The sequence below is a fragment of the Furipterus horrens genome, unplaced genomic scaffold, assembly GCF_987537825.1.
Source record: "Furipterus horrens unplaced genomic scaffold, mFurHor1.1.pri manual_scaffold_7, whole genome shotgun sequence".
Classification (NCBI taxonomy): Eukaryota; Metazoa; Chordata; class Mammalia; order Chiroptera; family Furipteridae; genus Furipterus; species Furipterus horrens.
The window spans coordinates 136,792,218-136,813,150 of NW_028327177.1; the positions used below are offsets into that span (position 1 = coordinate 136,792,218).

The 20,933-nt window shown below is 47.0% G+C and overlaps 1 protein-coding gene across 4 annotated transcripts in view; it reads right to left on the reverse strand.

Moving 5' to 3' along the window:
- The window catches only part of ANO10 (anoctamin 10), a 119,389-nt gene that overhangs the window by 16,447 nt on the left and 82,009 nt on the right, over positions 1 to 20,933 (reverse strand). For all 4 annotated transcript variants that reach the window (XM_090284585.1, XM_090284586.1, XM_090284587.1 and 1 more), the window contains one exon: positions 12,191 to 12,307. In XM_090284585.1, the coding sequence (XP_090140711.1) occupies positions 12,191 to 12,307 (117 nt within the window). The remainder of the gene's footprint in view (positions 1 to 12,190; positions 12,308 to 20,933) is intronic.

Here is a 20,933-nt window from a genome sequence, read left to right on the forward strand (position 1 = left end):
AGCTGGCTGGAGGGCTGCATCCCCGCCAGCAGGACCCGAGTGCCACCTGTTCTCCCCTCACCTGCTGTGACCAGGAAGGTAGCCTGCACATCTCCCAGGCACCCCCAGGGACCAGCCATCCTGGGAGGGCTTCACTAAGCCTGCCTGACCAGCATGGGTCCCTGGCAGCTGAGAAAGAAGGTCTCTGAAGCCCGTAACAACATGCCCCCACCCCTGCCACCGGGAAGAGGGGGCAGCCTTCGTGAGGGAAGTCAACTTGACACAGAGCTTCCCGAGCAGGACGCTGCGGGACAGCACTGGCCCCAAGGCTGCGGCCACCCGGGAAGGGTCCCAGACCACGTGCTCTGAGACTGAATGACAGAGCCAGCAGAATAAAAAGAGATGCGTGGGCATCTGCAAAGATAAACAGAAGAAAAAGCAAGATAATTTGCTAAAAGAAAAGGAAGCAAAAAAAAAAAAAAAAAAAGAAATAAGGATGCAAATGGTAACACAGGCACAAAGAATGAAGGTTAAATGGAGGGCGGTCGGATAACATCGAATTCAAAGAACAGCCCCTCTGTGCACTTAGACCTTTTCCCTTCCTAAAAAACAGAAAAGAAAAGAGATGAAGATGGGGAACGGGGAGGGCGTGTAAAAGGGGAGAGTCTGTGTGCGCGATCCATGGACAGATTCTGTAGAACAGAAGCTCAGTTCTCTCACGTTGAACTCATATCATTGTTCTTATTAGAACATCTATGCTCTAACTTATTTCAAATCCATGACTCAGTGAATTCTGTCACGGAAAGAGCAAAGACTTATCCTTTCAAGCATGAGCCCCAGAAGAACCCTCCAACAAGAGCCCCACTGTCATTTCCAAAGGAAGGCCGCTGACCAGTGACCCGATACCACTCTTCATTTCCGGAAATTCATTTGAAATCCAAATTAGTTTTGGGTGATTGGCATTCCCAGATGGCCTGGTTTTGGTTAAAACACAGCTGGATGGCACCTGTCCTGAAGGAATCGCAGGGCCGGGAGGAATGAGAGCGGGCGAGCTCCCAAGTGAGCAGTCGCTTCACTTCTGCAAGATCTCCAAGGGTCCAGTAGGAAAACCATCCATTTCTAAGGATGGGCTATTAAACAGGAGTATTTTACCTCTTGGTAGTCAAGAAGTTCTCTGTGGCACTCCATTGAGAATTCTGTTATTTATACCCATCTGCTCTATGGCAGGAGATGGGGGAAAAGCCACAGACTTGGAGTTGCCAGCCTGGGCCTGACTCTGCCTGCTCACCCTGAGTGGGCGTTCCTGTTATTGTGCCCACTTTACAGAGGAAGAAACTGAGGCCCAAGAGGTTTGCTAACTTGCCCAGGGTTACGTAGTAACGGTGAAGCTGGGACGTGTATACCTGACTCCAAAAGCTATTAACTTCCAAGGCACGCAAACCACACCCTTCCCGTTCCAGGCACATTGTATATCCTCAGAGAACCAACATGCTTCACTTAAGGCCAACGTTTTGGTACAGACTGTGATGAAAAGTGACAATTCCTTAGCGAGTTTTTCTGATTGTAGTTGTTTAATCACACATCATTTTCACACAAATGATTTGTGCGCATCTAGCCTGAATAAAATTTAAATAACCCAGACTGATGATTTTGGAAATGGTTTTCTACAACATACATTAACAGTAAGTGAACCCATTAGTCCAAGAAGTCAGAAAAAAGCGATCTGGATTTGGTTCTGTCTCCAATCAAAACAATATCTATCACATGTGAAAGGAGAGGGGGTTGGAGCTGTGCTTCCCAGACACTTGGCAGTTCATTTTCCCTCATGCCTGTGACTAAAACCAGACATGCAAATTAAAAATACGCCTATCATTTTTTCAAGACAACTCAAACAAAACAGCCTGTAAATCTATGCACACAAACACTGTTGAAGCAATTTGAATGAAGAAGTGAAGAGAATCTTTGGATCCATTTATTTTCCAAGTAACAAATGAGGGATTTTGGTGTTTTTTGGTTGGGGGGAGGGGGCGGGTGTGTGGAATCAAGAATTTAAAGTTAGAGACCTGATAACACAGTTTCCTGGCAGATAATAACTGCCTATAGACTCCAAAATGGCAGACAACAATAAAAAAGAAGTAAACAGAAAATCAAAAACTTACATGGAAAAATCTCATTTCCTCCCAACCACAAGTTCAGGATGGATGACTACAATGTGACTACAATCTGTTGATTTTTGAGAGGAAAAAGGAAAGAGAAGATGATGCATTTCGGAACTGAATTTCAGGACCCAGTGGCGCTCTATCAGGTCTGGTATTCTGCTCTTTGCTTCTTCCTCCATCACTTTCCTCACCTGTTCACATCCACAGAAAGCAAGAGATGCCCAAAGTCCAGCACTGACTCTTAGTTCATGGTTACCCTGCGGAACTGCAGGAGCAGAATCCTCCAGACCCGTTCTCTGAATCCAACTCACCCACCACGCTGGGAAGGTGAGTGCATTGGAGTCAACAGAACTCATTACAGGACAACTTGTTCAAATATCCATTTCAGGTTCCTGACAGTCAACGCGTTGAGTTGTTTGTATTGTCAGTTTAAACCCTGTCAGGGGGATTTTTATTTTCAAAGGGATTTTAAAGAGAAGGTAAACTCACTGTTTTAGAACCTCCCATGTGCCAGGCCCTGTGCTAGTCACAGAGTGATCTCATTTAATTCTACCTGCTTCTCCATAAGCACGAGAGAGGTAGTAGAGGGAGGAAAGACCACTGAACCAGGAGCCAGATTCTGGACCCAGCCATATTTTATTTGGCTGACCGTGTACACGTTCTGAGTCTACTTCCTCATCCATGCAATGGTGGAGTGAAACCCGCCAGGCCTGTCCCTGGAGGCTGTGCAGGGATTCACAGAGATGACGGCTTTGCGAGTGCTTTGTTGACAGCAGTGCTCAGTAAGAATGTAAGCTTTAAATATTATGACATTCCAGGCCACGCGGAGGGAGGACTTTCAGATCTCTGAACAGCACTCCATGTCTCAGCAATGACTAAGTTTACAGTCTACAGTACAAAGAGGTGTAAAGAAGTGGAAAGGTCACCAGGATGCTTCAGCAACAGTAATGGTATCGAAGTCTGAAGAACTATCTTGGTTGCTGTTGAAGGTACTAAGGTGGGGAAGAATCGAGCAGGAATGTAAGCAAATCACTAAGTCTTTACTGGTTGCTATTTATGCAGGAAGAGGTCGCCAAGAGAACATGGGCCTTCAGAGCCAGAGACCTGGGTATGCAGCATGGACTTTGTGATTTATTGATGATCTGGTTTTAGGCAAATCATTTAACAGTTTCTTTTTCCTTTCAACTTATTACATAAGAGCAGAGAGACTAAAATAATGAATTCCCATGTATCTACCCATCAGCTGGCTTCAACAGTTATCAACTCATTGTCAGACTTGGTTCATCTGTCACCCAGCCTCCTTTCCTGGATTACTGACTCGTTAGTTTTCTATTATTATGTACCAGATGCCCCAACGTTTAGTGGTTTAAAGCAAGCATTTATGACTTCACACTTTCTGTGGGTCGGGAATTGGGAAGCAGCTCAGTGGCTCTGGTTCAGGACTGTAGTCATCCGAAGGCTTGATTAGGGCTTGAGGAAGGGATGACCAAATACAGTCCGTAAGCCAGATCTTGCCCACGGCTTGGTTTTGTAAATAAAGTTTTATTGAAACACAGCTTCTCTCACTGACATATTGTCTATGGCTACTTTTGCGTCACAACAGCAGAGAAGAGTAGTTTTGATAGGGACTGTATGGCCCACATGCCGTATTTACTATCCGACTCTTTACCGAAAATGTTTACCAACCCGTGGACTAGAGAATCCGCTTCCAGGAGGGTTCGCTCACATGGCTGTTGGCAGTAGGTCATGTCCTAGTCACATGGGCCTCTCCACCAGCTGCTTGAGAGTTAGTTTGCATCCTCAGGAGTTCCCTGGGTGAAATCTGAAACTGCACCCCATACTCCAAGGGCAGGGCGAGATGAACAAAGAGGTAGGCCATTCTAGATTGGTAGGGGGCAGTTTTGCTCAGCAGGGAACTTACATAGCAGGCTTGCCTTGGGAGGCTACAAGATGAGAAGATCCCTGCACTGGCCCACCGGGGTCTAGAAGTTTACGTAGAGGCTTTAATGGGGTCCAGTCACGTACACAGTCCTTGAAACAGCGCCCACTGTGGGGACAGCAGGCAGGACGTAAAATCCGAGGACAGGGGACAGGGTGCCTGGGCCCGGCTCAGCAGTCAGGTTCTCCTGATGACCTTCTCCAACAGTGTCCTCCCAACATGGCAGCAAACTTCCCAAGAGCAAGTGATCCAAGAGGGAGAAGAAGGCAGAAGCCACAGCCTCAGAGGAGACATACCAACATTTCTGTGGTGTTCCACTGGTCACAGACCAGCCAGGATATAAGGTAAGATGGCACTCCACAAGAGCTAAGTGCCGGGGGGCAGGGACCTTGGGGACCAGCTTGGAGGCAGACGAGCCCTTTCCTTAACCACTTAAATCAGGGTTTGGAACAGGGTCAAGAGTTTTTTCAACTCTAATGCAGGAAATTTTTGATAATTTATATATTTTTCTTTGATCACAGAATGTACTCAATATTTGTTGTTGAATTTTAATGTTTTTTAATTTTGACTTTGTATGAATTCACAATAATTTACTATTTGTATTCTTAGAGCCATTATTAATGCAAAGTGATCATTCTCCTTTTATTGGGCAGTATTTCAAGAAGTTCTTAAATCCAGACACTTCTTGTTTTCTGCATTCTATTCTTAGGAGATAGTGGGAAGTCACTAAATGCCCTGTTCTTAGGGATTTAAAGTCTAAATTTCTTAGTGTATCAATCACTGTATTTTCATCCCAATCTCTTAGGCTTACATTCATTGCATGGCATAATATTTAATCATATCTGAGGTCCTGTAGCATTGGAAATCAATGGAAAGTAATACTGTTTATTATATTAAATAAAAGATTTTCTATTGTAGCAACTTATTAGTAATTAAAGTCAAAAGTTAAAAATAAATTCTGTGGTTTCCTGACATGTTAAGTACTCCATAATGCTCTCCGAAATCCCAAATATAACACACATGGGATAAGTTCAAAGTCAGAGGACTAGAATTAGTAATAGAAAAAGGCACAAGAGAATGGGGCCTTGACCCAAGTGAAGCACCTTTAATTACTGATTACTGACTCATTCATTCAGCAAATATACATTCTGTGTCTGGAGTAATTCCGCCCCTAGGAAGCTTCTAGTCTGGTGGTCACAGACAAATATCTTTGACTGAAGCCAACAATATCCCAGAACATTTGGTAAAAACAAGTAAATAGATGCACATATGACTATCCCAGGACTTACCTGGAAAGGAAGACCTCCTCTCATACCTGTTGGCCCTAAATACAATGGAATTATTAATCTCAAAGCAATGGAATTATTAATCTAGAACAGAATCTGAGATTGGAACTCTTAGGACTTTTAATATCTTACCAAAATATATCTTTTTTTTTTTCTTCTTTTTAACTATATAGTTTTAAGCATCCTGAAATCTCTAGAATCTGTGATAGGGTGACTTCTTTTCTTTACAGATACAGACACATTTAATGACATCTGTGGCCACGGTTCAGAGCGCAGGTGTCCCCTCCCACAGCGCAGCCAGCCTGGGCCTTCTGCAGGGAATGGACGGACCCGTGCTTCCGGGTCCTGCCGGCACCGTGCCTGGTCTGCTCACGCAGGGACAAGGACAAATACTAAATTGTATTCTGTGTCATGGCCTAGCCAGTGATTTCAACAAGGAAAAATAAATCTGGTTCTGATTCGGCCATGTTTCTTACATCTGGAAAAATAATTAAGACACATGCATTTTCAATTTTTCTTAGAAAACCAGGAGAATAAGTAGCAATTTATGTAGAAATTTACCAGGGAAGAAAAAAATGATCAAAAGCTTTGTAGAGCATTGGTGAAGCGTCTTATTTTAATGTCTAGATGCCTCTGTGCCCTTTGAAGAATTTTTTCTCTAGCGAGGAAGAAGGATGTTAGGGGAAAAATCTACACATCCATAGTAAGGAAAGGACTATCCCAAGGCTGGGCATGGGGTCCTTGTAAGTGCTCTCATCCGATCCCTCAGAAGGCATTCTCTCCCCTAGTGATCCCAGAAAGGCATGTGACCTGTTTCCATTTTGCCAGAGCACCTATTTTAAGATTTCTCTTTTTTTGTCCGAGGACATCATTTGTCACTTACTTAAAATATTAGCCTCTCAACTAGGTATGCGTCAATAAATTCAGTTTGATTAAGTGGAGATTTATTCATAGTCTACTGGGCATCTGGCCCTGTGCTGGGTGAGGGGACGCAGGAGGAAGACATCACCTGGCCACATGCAGTGCAGAGGATGCACAGAAATGAGCACCAGGTTCCTAGGTCACACATGAAGGGGAGACTCCCCCCTGGACGTGAGTGGGGTCTGTGAAGCAGATGGCAGCGTCCCAAACTATCAGGGCGCTTGGGAATCCATGAGCAGTGCCATCCTGCTAGACCCAACGGGAAGAGGAAGAAGTGACCAGAGACGGGGCTGCGGAGGTGCCAGGCGCCAGTATCTGTTAGAGCAGAACCACCTTTGAAGACAGCTAGCCTTTGTGAACTGGAGATAAGTCACGCACAAATGGCTAACAGACCCTACCCCACGACCTGTTCTGAGAAGCCACAGCTCAAGCAGAAGGCTCAGAACAGTGCCTGGCTCGTGTGCCCACCCAGCGAGCTGTTACTCCCCTGTTATTATTACTGCCCAGCTGGGTTCAGGTCAGGAAAACAGGAGGGGCTGTCACAAAGGTGGAATTGTGAGTCGTCACCTACTCTGGTTTTAGGGTACAATTTTTATCCCAGAATTCCTTCCTGGTTTTCCCAGTGATGCAGGGCACCCAAGCATGAGGTGGTCCACCATCATCATTGTCATCACCATCACCACCACCATCATCATCATCACCACCACCATCATTATCACCACCACCATCGCCATCACCACCGCCATCACCACCACCACCACCATCACCATCACCACCACCATCATCACTATCACCACCACCATCGCCATCACCACCGCCATCACCATCACCACCACCACCACCACCACCATCATCACTATCACCACCACCATCGCCATCACCACCGCCATCACCACCACCACCACCATCACCACCACCATCATCACTATCACCACCACCATCGCCATCACCACCGCCATCACCATCACCACCACCATCACCACCACCATCATCACTATCACCACCACCATCACCATCACCACCGCCATCACCACCACCACCACCATCATCATCACTATCACAACCGCCATCACCTCCCCACCGCCCTGCTTCCCACTGTGTCTTAGTCACACTGTCTCACTCCAGCCTCACTCGACCTTGCGCAGTTGACACCATTTTCCTGGGATTCATTTCATGTCGGGGAAATATGTATGACGCGGAAAGGTCAAGTCATACACACGAAGCTGCACAGGACTCTGAGACAAACCACCTGACCCAGGAAAAGGTGACTGATTGGCTCAGACGGACCCCTGGACTCCTGACACACTCCGAACTCTGGTTTCCCTTGACCTCGAGCTCACTAAGCTGGGACCGGACTCGGGTCCCGGGACGAGGACGCCTCCTCCCGCACTGCCTGCCCCTGGCTCTCCTAGAAGCCAGTTCTTCATCTGGATGCAACATTTCGTTCTGAAGGCCATGCTGACAGACCAACAGGTGACTGCATATTCAACAGTCAAGTACTTTACACCTTATTCTATGTGGAAAACTCCTAACTTTCCATTACAGATGTTTATTTCTCTACTGTAAAGCGAGAGTACAAATGCGGGGAAAGGAAAGGTCAGAGGCTCCCGGGGACGGTTGCAGTTGGTTTAAGCACACTTAACCCTAGGAAACGAAAACATTACATGACTCCCTGAGCCCTGTGGTATCTTAAAAGTCCTTAACCTGTTCTTTCAACTGATCTCTTAGGCTGTTATTTTTCTCCAAGGCTCCATTTGGACCCAGCGCGCTCCGCCTTCTGTGGCCACGGCGGCACCGTGAGGGCTGGCTGCCCAGAGGCCAGTCCAGGTGGTGACCGAGCCCTGGGTGTCAAGGATGTCCTGTCCTTTTGCTCCAGGACACCCCATCCAGCCACTCCTTTCTGTTTTTAATTGGATCTTAAAATTACTGCGAGTTGAATAAATCAATTTGAAAAGAAATAAAAGGGCATCACAAGCATGATATTTACTGCCTAGAATTCTTTGTAAAGGTCTCACCAACGAAAGCCGGAAAATGCCCTTTGCAAAGCAAACAGTTTTATTTTCCCCGGCGGCCTCTTGCCTCAGGTATATCTGATTGCACACATACTTAAAAACCCCACACTTTCCTGTCTGACACTGAAAAGGGAACAGCTCTCAGGACCCTTCCTCGTTCGTCCCTGCACTCCCCGCTGCTCCGGCCACCACAGGCTGCGAGGAGTGACTGGAACCCACGGAGCGCTTCTCCACGCGGGCTCCGGGCTCCTACATTAGAGTCACGTGTAAGTGGGAGCCTCCCCACAGACCAGAGCCCAACCTTCATTTTATAAAACAAAAACTAAGGTGCACCGAGGCCCCCTGGCTCATGCCCAGTGGCTGAACTTGGCCCAGAACTCACTCGTTCCTGGCACTCACCTAACCATGCCTGGGATCTATCTTTGTGGGGGGCTGGGGGTTTGAGGGGGGGTGGTGGGGCATGGAGAAATAGGAAGGGTTTTATAAATGTAGCTACCTGCTCCCCTTCCCAGATCTAGGGAATGGGAAACTTCGGGGGGGCCCTGGCTGGGCAGCTCAATTGGTTAGAGCATTGTCCTGATACATCAAGTTGTGGGTTCAATCCCTGGTCCAGGCACATACAGGAATCAACCAATGAATGTATAAATAAGTGAAACAACAAATCCATGTTTCTCTCTCTCTCTCTCTCTCTCACCCCCACCCTCCTTCCCTCCCTGTCAAATAATAAACTAATAAAACAACAACAACAAAAACAGGGCATGGAGCCCAGGCACACGTATTTTTTAAAGTTTCTATATTCAAGGTGCACAGCCCAATGTAAGAACTCTGATGACTGACAACCTCTCAACTGTATTTTGTCCATAAAATGGAAATTGAGTTGAAAAGTAGCAATTCAAATATAAATTAAACATAATATAAGAACTGATCATATGTAATAATTTCTATTGACAAGTTTACTGTCAACTTCTGGTTACCTAACAGTGAGTCTGGAGATAGGCCAGGTATTTATGAAGTTTATTCCTAAATGTGTTATCAATAACCCTGTTTTCAATCCGGGGCCCAACTGACCGCAGACCTGGGCAGAAGCCCTCTCTGCCTTCGATACATGGGAAGAGCGCAGTGAGTTGAGGCTCTGCTTATTTACAAAGCAGAGAGTTAAATGTCAGATTAAAGAGAAATAAGAAAAATTCTATGTCCTAGAAATGTCAATAATTCAGCAAGTAAACGGAACACGCGCCAGTTAATTTGAGTTTCTGAAAAGCACAAGCGGGTGACCTTTCACACCTAGAACCGTCTGGACTTTGCGGCCCCTGGACAGCGGGCGAGGCAACGGCCATCTCTGTCTCCACGGACAGCAGCACGGACGTGGGCCCACGCCACACTGCCGACTGCGCCCCAGATCCTGGGGCCAGCGCGAGGGGGAGGAGGGCAGCTGCTGCAGACCTTCACCCCAGCTCTCCCCAGGCCTGTGTTCTCAGACTGGAACTTTCTCAAGGAAGTAATGGAGGCAGGACCCCCTTTCCCTGCCTGCAGTCCAGGTCCTGAGACACCCTGACTCCTGCCCACTGACCGATCGGAGACCTCTGAGCCACACACGCCCTCATTTGCTCACCTTTAGTAGGGGCTAGCAATGTCCTGTTAGAAGGCATTTGATAAACAGACCGAGGCAAAACCTTTTGGGCATCTCTGTCCTTCCAGAACCTTCACAGCAAAGTCAGCACCAAAATCACTTTTTTCTTAGAAGGTGATATTAATCAGAGACTCACATCTCTGCCCTCAGGAGAAAAAAAAGCCCAGAGAGACTTAACAGCTTTTAGATTTTTTTCCTTCTCTTTAAATAATAGGAGATAGAATTTTGGTTTGTGTTTCATTTCTCACTGGAGATGAGTATGAATAAATTTTGCCTTTGAATTAGGGCTTTGCTTCATGGTCCGGTAGGGTGTGTCTGCAGATATGGAAATCTAGGAGCTGAGAGGGCTAGAGAGATCATTTAGCCAAATTCATAATAAACACTAATATCCGTCAGTCCCCCAAAAGCAAACGTAACAGCTCTGTAGCTGGCTTTTTAGGTAAATGTACTCAGTAACCTGAGACATGTTCCTAATACCCAACATGAATATAAGCCCCTTTTAGACACATACATGACAACGTGGAATCCTAAGTGAGAGGAAAGCCTCACTAACTCAAAGCCGCCTGGCCCGGACCTGGAGTGAAGGTGTGTACACACCAGCAGGAAGTCGCCCGCCCCGGTCTATAAAACGTCACTAGGAATGTGGCAAATGCAGGAAAACTCTGCCAGAGACAATGCTTACAATTTCAATTTTTTTTTTTTTTGCTTACATACCCCTTAAAATTTGGGGGTGCTGTGTGCCCTCCCACACAATTTTAAGTTGACATCTAAAATTTTCACCAAAAATTAAATAGTTACAAAAATGTAAAATGTCCTTCTGTTTTGACAGGTCATTAAAATTATTATTGATGCATACATGATTTAAAAATTATATAAATACAATATATGCTTTGATAAACAATTATTGGCCATAAGTTTCTGGATACTTTTTAGAAATGCATCTCCTAAGGAGATGATTTGGTTTTGGCGGGCGGGAGACTGGGGTGCTTTATGGAATGCAGCTTAGCCCCTGCCCCCTCTGTTTGGAATGGCTCTGTCACCAGGGGACAAGGCACACTGTAGGGTTCGAGATGGTGGGAGGTGCGCCTTCTTCCTGTAAAGTGGGAGGAGGGCGACGGTGGAAGGAGAGGTGGCACGGATAGCTGGGGCAGCCAGGCCATGTGGGCACCCTCAGGCAAGTCTGTTTTGGGAAGAAGGACACCTGTAAGTCGAGGATCGAGGATTGGCACATCGGGGCCCTTAGGACGGTCTGTGCCCATGTGCTCCTCCCAAAATCTCTGTGTGGCGGCGTGGGTCGGGGGAGGGTTGTGCTGTGCCCCCCCCTTCCGCTTCATCTACTTCTCTGCCCCTCACCCACATGGTTTCGGCTCCCCATTTAAATGAGAGCTGAACAAATAGTTTAAAATACCGACTGGGGTGCCTAGTTGACAGCCTGCAGGCCTGTCCTCATCTTGGTCTCACTCTGACCTTGAGTTTTACTGAGGAATTTACAAGCGAATTCCACTTGCCTCACGTTGCATCTTGGTTTCTCCACTTGATCCATGGCCTTGACTTTATGTGTAAAACACATATGATGCTAAAATAATTTTATTCTAAAGGTTTCATCTGATGTTTAAGTATTTTTTCTTTAAAAAAAAGGAGGAGGAGGGAGGAGGAAGAGTGTGGGAAGGAGGTGCCCGGTGAGTCTGCAAATGGCGTAAGGGAAAAGAAGGAATTACTCAGGCCACCGACGCGAGGGAGGACTGCTGAAGCCCAGCGCGGTATTTTCATTGTCTCTCTCCTTTGTTGTTTCAGTCTCTAGTAGAAGGTAGAAGCCACTGAGAAGAGGTTTCTGCTTTTTGGCATTTTCTTGCTGTTTCTGCCCACACTTCCTTGTTCTCTCTCACTCTGCAAGATAGTCGGGATTCTATTTACTCACTTCTTGCTCAATGTGGCGGCAGACGGCAGAGGTAGAAACTGTGGGGAGCGGCCCCAGGGCGAATTCTTGGAAATCTCTGTTCTTGCTGCTGAATGCCAGCTCTATTCTTTATTTAACATCGCCTGCGTATTTTTGTTTTGTTCAGTTTAGTTAGCTCGCTGAACCTGTCTGTCGCTCGTACTGTTAGGGCTTCGGTTTTGTCATTCCACCCGCAGCTGGAGCCTTTCGTACGGACTCAATTGGTAAGGTCAAGGCTGAAGGACAGGCTGAGAGTGGGTCCTCTGAGTTAAACGTCTCCTGGCATTTGCTAAAGAAATACATTTATTGTCAGGACAGTTGTCCTTACCTGCTGCTTCAGCGCCTCCAGAGACTCAAATTCCAATCTGGCCAGTTTCATCTGGACGTGCCGTGGTTTATCGGGTATGGCAAAGGCAAGGATGAACTTAAAAGCCAGGATTGCATGCTGAAAACAAGAAAGAGCGCACGTTGACATGCCACACTAACAGTAGACCGTATGTGCAAGGAAACAAATTAGTAGCTAAGCAATCTGCGAGCCTTCTTGTTAATCTTGGGCAGTTTCTAATTACTGGCCTAAAATGTATCAAAGACCTACCAGGCCCATGAATTATACTCAATCCTCCCCATTGTGGTCCATTCAATAATCACGGACTTACCTTGTTTATTCTTTTAAAATAAGTTATTCCCTTAAATTGATAGCACTGGCTACCCTCAATGTTTTATAGAAAAAAAAAACACAAAGATTATTCTGTAAAGTCTTCCAGCAAATGTTTTTTTCTCTTTGTGTCTTCGTAGCCAGAGCATCCGAGCACACGACCCTTGCGGAGTCGATTCCTTCTTTGCCCAGCAATACTCTCCCTTGTGCTGCACCGCAGGCTCAGTTATGAGAAACACACATGTGTCTTCAACAGGAGGCGCCTCGCATCCGCTGTGCCCTCAGTAGTGTCTGGTGTAGTTTCCCTCATGAAATAATAATCAATAAATATTGATGAGTTGATTGATGGTGATACACCACCTCATGCTGCTCACTCCAAAGACTGCAGGGGCAGGGGCACAGCAGTGCAGAGGGCATCCTTTATCATATGCGGAGTGTACCCATTACAGCATGGGGAACTTACAACTTTTATTTCCTTCCTACCGCAACATCATAAAGATGTTCTCTATGACATCACGATATGGGGTTCATCATTAGGCTTCTTTCTTGGCAGAACAGAAACAAGCCAACAGGATTGTTTCCACTGGTAAGCCTGTTCTTGGATGCCTGACCTCAACTTACTGATGGTTCTCCAAGTCTAGCGTTATTTCGTGATCCAGGATCAACACCCACAGAAATCTGAACAATCGAGGAACTCAAGTTGCCTCTTTGGTGATAGCATGAATTAAAAGCTGTGAGATGATCTTAGAGTTAAGAAATTAAAAGGTATTAAGAAATATCAGTGGAGGAAATAGAACAGCTGCTAAGAAATGTTGCATTGAATCACTAACAACAACAAAACAAGACAGCTGAAAAAAATTAAATGAATTTCTTACTGTGATATTTTTAAAAGGAGGATGAAGGATAAATAACATATGGATGTCTCCTGGGAGAGGCATGAAATAATGAAGTCAGCATCATACCAGAACAAGCAATAATTCAATCCAAAGACTTGAAAATCGGCAGAACCCAGGGCAGACCAGGCGTTGCCTGGTTATCAACAAGAGACCCGGAGAGGCCAGGGATGGGCAGCCTTCACGGGAAGCGACTTCGACCAAAGACTCAGGAAGATACTGATTAGGTGTCTATCATGGGAGGACGAGAAGACAACAGAGCATAGATCGAATGACATTGTATGTTCCAACTCTGAACTAACTGAACTGCATTAACAGGGACCTGAATATGATCTACAAAGAACAAGTGAGAAACTCAGAAAAAGCTGGACTGGGCCATTACTTCATCCCATTAGAACGCTGAGATATAATTTCACTTAACCTCTGCAGGGGAAATATTAGACAGGAAATGAACAAATAAGTGCACGAAAAGAGATCTTCCATGTTTTTCAGAAACCGTGTGCCCTCCAGTTGCCAGCGCGCTGCCACGGCACGGTCCTGGCCTCTGTCCCTGTCTCCTACAAGTGTGAACCCAGTTCCTCTTCCTCGGAGCCTCGGTGGGAATTAGTGAGAAAAAAAGACCCTGCTGACGTCTTCCCTTGGACGTGAGGGGCTTGTAGCATGTGTCAACTCTTCACAGTGGGTTTCTTTGGATGGTGGCACTATCGGCGATCTCTTTGTCTTTGGTCTTTAGTGGACGTGCATTACTTTTACATGGGGAAAAGCCACGTATGTGAAAAAGAACACAGGAATTCCTCACTTAACAAGTGAGTTCCACATGCTTTGTCAGGCTCTGAACTGCCTACCTGGCCAGGGCTGTCCACGGGCTCAGGAAACAGACCCAAACCAGACACTTTGTGACTCAGAGTCTGGCGATCACTTTTTATTCATGTGTTCTGCAAATATAGAGGGAGCATTTATAAAGGGCCAGGCTGCTTAGATGGTGGCCCTCTGCCTCCACATCCTCACCTCCGCAGAACTTCCATCACAATGATCCTCCCCACATCTGGCTACACACCAAGAAGTTCCACCAGTTTTACAGGTTTGGTTTAAATGCATCAGTTTTAAAAAGTGAAAACAGCCCTGAGAGGCTTAAGGAGCATCACCATTCACAGATGTTAATTAATGTATTAGCTGGTGCTAGTCGGCTCTTTCTCTCTGTCCTGCCCCCAAACTCAACAACCTGGAGTGCTTGGGGTGGGGGGCGGGGGGCGGGGGTGGGGTTAGGGGGGGCAGGCACCACAGCAGCTTCAGCAGTAGGGTCCCCGCTTCGAGGAAGAGGGGTGAAGAGATGCAGAAAAGAGCCAATGTTGTCTCCATGGTCAGGGAGGAATGATTTAGACATCCTCCAAGTTTCAAAAGATTAATTTTAAAAAATCTTGTTTATGTTTTCCATACAGCAAATCTGTTTCAAGACTAGAAACTGTTTTATGCTAACTGAACTGAGAAAAAAAATTATAAAAAGCATTTTAGCTATTTTTACTTGTTTTCATAAATAAAAGAAAACCTAAGATGAAATATGAATCTGCAGAGATTTAAAGGAAAACATATTCAACATGAATAGTGGGTGGGCTCTTCATAGCCTGTTTATGAAAAGAGAAGACAATTTCTGGGCCATGATTGTGATTCTTCACCAACCATCTTCTTTTCAAGTAAAACTCAAACAATTATGTCCTAAACAAAGTAGAGGAGAAAAGAAACACTGGTGGGGGGAAAGGCAGGATTTTAAAACTAATAAATACAAAGAAGTTGGCTCTCCGTAACAATATGCTTCAAGTAATGATTATAGGATGTCTTAGCGAGGGAAGGAAGGAAGAACAGGCCCAGAGGAAATCAGTGCTCTTTCTGGTGACAACGGCAAAGGACTGCCCACTCTTCCAGTGGCACGTCCCTCACCTGTGGTCACTGCAGGGCCATCAGACTCTTGGGAGTCTCGTGCCAGGTGCACAGAGAGTGAGCAGAACCATTTTATTTTACAAGACCCAGAAAACTCATGATATGATCGACACTAGCAGCTGTGTTTACCGCAGTGTGTCCCCAACCCTCTCTTCGAAAATAGAAAATGCAAATTAGAGTTGAGTTCCTGAAATTCTGAAAAGCTAATTTGATTTCTGCGCTGGTGTGTCTGCCACGGCCCCTCTCTCCATTCAGAGCCAGCCACCACTGAACAAAAGAAACTCCTTCAAAAAAAGCATCCTCTGCCGATTACCAGGCAAATTACATGCCAAATGTCAATTAATAAGCAATGGTTAATGGAGCCAAGATTTTAAAAAATTATTGAATTAGGCTCTTAAGGGAAAAAAACAACCCTCAAAATATTTCATTTTAGGGTGGTAGCACACACATCTGCTTCTTTTATCTCCCGAGTCCGCTGAAATAAGAAGTATATATTCTAAAGAAATGAGACTGGAAAACAAGAGAATTTGCCAGAACTTCTGATGGAGCAGAATGTGTAGCTCAAGTCTCCAAAGACAAAGGGAGGACCTCCCAAAGGAGGCTTAGAGAGGGCCAATGTCATGTTCAACCCCACAGAAGGGAAGGGGTGGGCCGGGCAGTCAGCACCGAAGTGAATGCATCAGAGAACTGTCTTCAGGAAAGCTGGGGCCATAGGGGGTCCTCCCTCATGCTACCTGGTAAGAGAGTAAGTGCAGGTTCTATTCCTGCACTAAAGCCAGAGACCTGGCCTGTAAAGGAAGTGTGTGGCTTCTGGGAGGGTGCCTTGTGTTGGGTTGTGGGGCTCAAGGTCACGGCAGACTCCTGCCAAAGACCTGAAGGCCACAGCGATGTCAGCAAGATGGCCCAATAAGAGGCCCACACCTCGTTCCTTCACAGAGACAGCAACTGAATGGCAATAGACAGCCCAAAGCATTGCTGGGAGCCTAGAATCCAGTTAAGAAGTTGCAGGGCCCCAGGCCAGCCCAAAGCCAAGAACAGCTTCAGTGAAATGAGGGACAAAAGCCCCTGGGTCTCGCCGGGGACAGCCCTTCCTCCAGGCTGGCACAGGGAGTCTCAAAGGAGGCTTCTGGCAGTGTCCTCAGGTCCTACCACCTGGGGGTCACTGAAGGGCCCTGAGAGAGCCGCTGCGGCGGGGCAGCACCTGCGACGCCAGCACACCGTGCCCCTCCCACCCCCCAGCCTGAGGCCCGCACCTGCCACAGAAGGGGTACACAGGCATCCGAGGGACCTGCCGGCGCCGCAAACAGCCCTGACCGCTGGTCCGCCCACACGGGCTGTTTCACTTCCCCAGGTCGGTCGCGGGAATGAGAAGTTGGCCTTGAAAGGTTAATAGGAAGCTGCAATCTTTAAAAAGCAACAGGAAAATCTTAGGAGCAACAATTGAAACAATGAGAGGCACGAGAGTAATTAATTACTACAGGAACAAAAAGTTTTTTACCTCCTTTTCCTCCATCTCACTACTTAATAGAACAGTGGCTTAAAAAGAAACGCCAGCTAAACCAAATGCACAGAAGGAAATAATTTTCAGGGTTGCAGAAAAATAAATTAAACTGAATGTCTTCTCCACTCTTCCTTTTAAAATATAATCTCCACTGTAGGGACTCGCTAACAGCGGAGGCTCCTCAACAGGGGAAGGACAAGTGAGGGGGTGTCCCCTGTCGCTGGGGTGAGGAAGCTGGCGGGGCACTCCCCGTGTCTGCGGTGAGCACATCTTACCCAGCGTTGAAGCGATGCGCACGTGGGAAGCGTGCTCCCCGACTCAGAGCCACTTCTGTGCACACAGCCGTTTCCGGGCCAGGCCTGATGACTGAAAGGAAGTGTCATCTGTAGGGGGATTATGTTTTGTTTGGGTTTGTTTTGTCTTTTCAACAAATATTCTCATCACTTGACAAGGAAAAAACGAAGTGACAGTTATCTGTGTGCCCAGAAATGTTCCCTAACTAAGGCCTAGCAGCAAAGTGATACCCTGAGGTTACGGTTTCATTTCATTATCTGCTTCCTCGGTTTACTTTAACTGAAGTGAGAAATTAAATCACCCTGGAGAAACACACATTGGTGACCTCTATCATAAGCCGTAAAGGCCAGCTGTGGGGCACTCCAGGGGCCATGTGAGGGTGGTGGCTCTACCACAATGCAAGGAGGACACACAGTCGGCCCCCTGAGGTCACCTGCCTAGTGCCTGCCTGGCCGGTGATGGGGGGTGGGGAGGGCGGGGCAGAGAAGACTCCAGATGGTGACGCCTTGCAGGAAACGAAGTCGCTATTCTTTCTGGGGTGCAGTCCAGGGCCAGCTGAACTACCCCTTGTCCCTTACCTCCTGGTCTCCCAAAGCACTCTTTCTATGCAGAGATATTCAGGTGTAGTGGACGTGGAAGAATCTCTGAAGCTGAAAACGTGGTGGTGAGGAGGCCAGGTCACGGGCACGAGAGCGGAGGAGAGCTCCTGCCCCTTCACTGTGGTGACGGCTGCGTTGTGTGCGTGGTTCACGGCACACGTGCGACACGGAGCTGAGACCCAGGGTGGCTCTCTGTTCACAGACTTGGTCTCCTTCCCTTTAAGACTTTTGTTTTTTTTCTAGTTTTTGTTTTGTTTTACTTTCCTGCTAATTTACATGCGATGGCCATGGGAAGAGACTGTTCAGTACAGAAATAAATGAGTTGGTAACTAGTCACACTGAACATGAAATAAAGAAACCTGGCATTTCTTTGACACTGTTGGACAAAAGCTCTGTCTCGTCTCCTGGGTCCCGCCTGCCTGCTCTGGGCTGGCGTCAATTTGCTGAGGCCCTCACTGGACTTGGTGGCCTCTGGCATGTGCCACCTCCAGGGGCTGCTGCTTCTGTCCCGTATCTGCCAGGTTTGTGCTTCCTCCTCCTCCTCCTCCTCCTCCCAGGCATTGCCCTCCTTCCTCCTACTACGCTGCACAGCCATTATGAAGCTCAACGGGGTATGCAGAGAAGGAAACAGGGACTAGCAACTCCCACATAAGGACAGCCTGGGGGACAGTGACGCCTGCGGCCACCATCAGCAACTCAGCCATGTTAGCACGGGGGCTACGTGCTGGGGCTGAGAGCGAAGTTCTAGCTCCCTCTCTACACGACCCTCCGGGTGCTCTCTGAGCGACTGCTGGGGGTGGGAGAGCACAAGCTTGGGGACGAGGTGGCCCTCTGGGCAGACACCTCCTGACTCGCATGGCGACTCAGTGAGCCACCTGAGCCCCGCTGGCCTCGCATGGTGGCCCATGTCACACCTGCCAGTGGTGAGCCGTCCAGGCAAAGAAATGCTAATTTCTAAAATTACTATGTTACCCTTTTGTCACATTGATCTCTCTGACCACTGTCAACCCAGTTTGGGGCCTCCAAACCTTAGTGGCAGTAATTAACTAATTAGGTATTGTTTTAAAGAGAGAAATTATGCAAAGAATATTAGTGTCCTTCAAAGAAGCCTTCTAAAACTCAGATGGTATCTGTTTCTGATAGAAAGAGAAATCACCTTCTCTTCCTTTTCCTTGTTGTGAGTCTTCATCATTCCAATTAACACTGGTCACCTGCAAATACAAATGTCCCGCCAGAGACCACAAGGTTGCTCCCTGCAGTTTCGGGAGAAGTGCTTCTGGGCGAATGCATCTAACCCAACTGTGCTTTCAAACCCAGACCCTCTTCCAGGAAATAATGGCTTCACACCAGTGGCACCCGCTGATGACCGGGGGAAAGGTGACAAAGGGTCCTACCCTGCGGAGAAGAAGAGCCTGAAGGACTGCGGCTGGTGGAAGGTGCTGGATGTCGGTCTGCTCCACTGTGGACCTTTCACTGCCGCTGTTGCTAATTACTGAGCACATGATTAGTCTGCTTAGTTACTGAGACATTCTGCTTCATGTATCCCTAGAGCAAGATTTAGCATTTCTACTACTGAACATATGCTTCAATTTACTATTTCTGTAACAGACAAATTTATAAAAAACCAAATGAAATCTCCTCAGAAAAGACTTAGGAGCGCTTCTCTTTCAGTCTCTACATGTGAAGAGCTGGGAAATTGTCACTGCTGTCAATACAACAAGAAAAGCCCGGGAAACTGAAAACCAACTACGTTTCTTGGACCTGCTGGAGAACTGAGGGCAAATCACCACCCCACATTCTGGAGAGACGGTGCGTACATCCAGAGAAATACAGAGACCAAGATCTACTCCGTTGGAACAGAAGCTGCTGGAGGTCTAAAGAGTTGGGAACACTTAAATGGTGACTTTGATGAACTCCTGGTGGCTGAGTGTGACTAGCACGGGTGACAAACCACCAAAGGCTGAGTCTCAGGTGGGTCCCCACCCCCAGCCTTTCCCTGCAGGAGCCCTACCAGGCTCTCCAGGTGAGGATACAAGGACCCGCCCCACCTCCCCGGCCCATGGGTCTTGCAATGGGAGAAGAGTAGGCATCATGAAGTACTGTTCAGAGCCTTCTCCCCAGCAAAGGCTGCCTCTCCAGGGAAAGACCTTTGCCTGATTCCAGCTGGAGGAAGGAGTTCCCGCCCTGCTCCAGTCCCCTCCAGCCCGCCTGTCTTGCCTAGGGAACTCAGAGGCAAAGACATAACCGAGTCACGCGGGCTTCAAGGAAATAGACTGGGAACACGGCAGGAGGGCAAGGGAAAGGGGGGTGGGGTGGGCGGGCAGAGACGCTATAACACCCAAGGAACACTTGTGGAGGTCACAGTCCTAAAAGTGCCACTAAGTGACTAAGGCTTAATCAGAAGATCACAGAATGATCCTGCCCCACACCGTGTCCCACGTCAGCAGGGCTCCAGCCTAACAACAGTGGGTCCCAGTCACAAGAGTACAAGACACAGGCTCTCTGAGGAGGAGAACACAGGGAAGCCCCACGCAGACGGGGAGACACTGGCCAAAGCCGGAACCATCTGAGCAACAAAATCAAGTAGCATTGCATAGGAACCAAAATATAAAATAAATATCTGTCTCCTGATTATTGAGTTCTTTATATGTTCTAAGCCCCTTATCGGATAAAGATGACTTGCAAAAGCTTTCTTCCCTCTGTGTGTTTGTACTTTCTTGACGGTATCCTACGAAGTACAAGTTTTGTATTTCGTAAATGTTGTAAACTTTAATGATATCCAGTTCACCTACTTTTTCTTTTGTTGTTTGTACTTTTGGTGTCCTCGCTGAGAAACTATTGCCTAGTTCAAGGTCATGAAGATTTATGCCTATGCTTTTTAAAAGAGTTTTGTCATTTTAGCTCTTATACTGAGGTCTCTGATCCATTCTGAGTTATTTTATTACACTGTCAGGCAGGAGTCCAACTCCATCCTTTCACACGTGGCTGTGCAGCTGCCTCAGCACCGTTCATTGAAGAGGCCATGGTTTCCCCCATTGAACGGCCTTGGCTCCATTTGTCTTGAACACCCTAAGCAGGGGTTTATTATTTCTGGACTCTCAGCTCTATTCCGTTGGTCTATGAGTCTACCCTATGCCAATATCACAGTGAATTCTGCCTAGGGCAACTGCTTCCATGCACTCGTCCATCAAAAA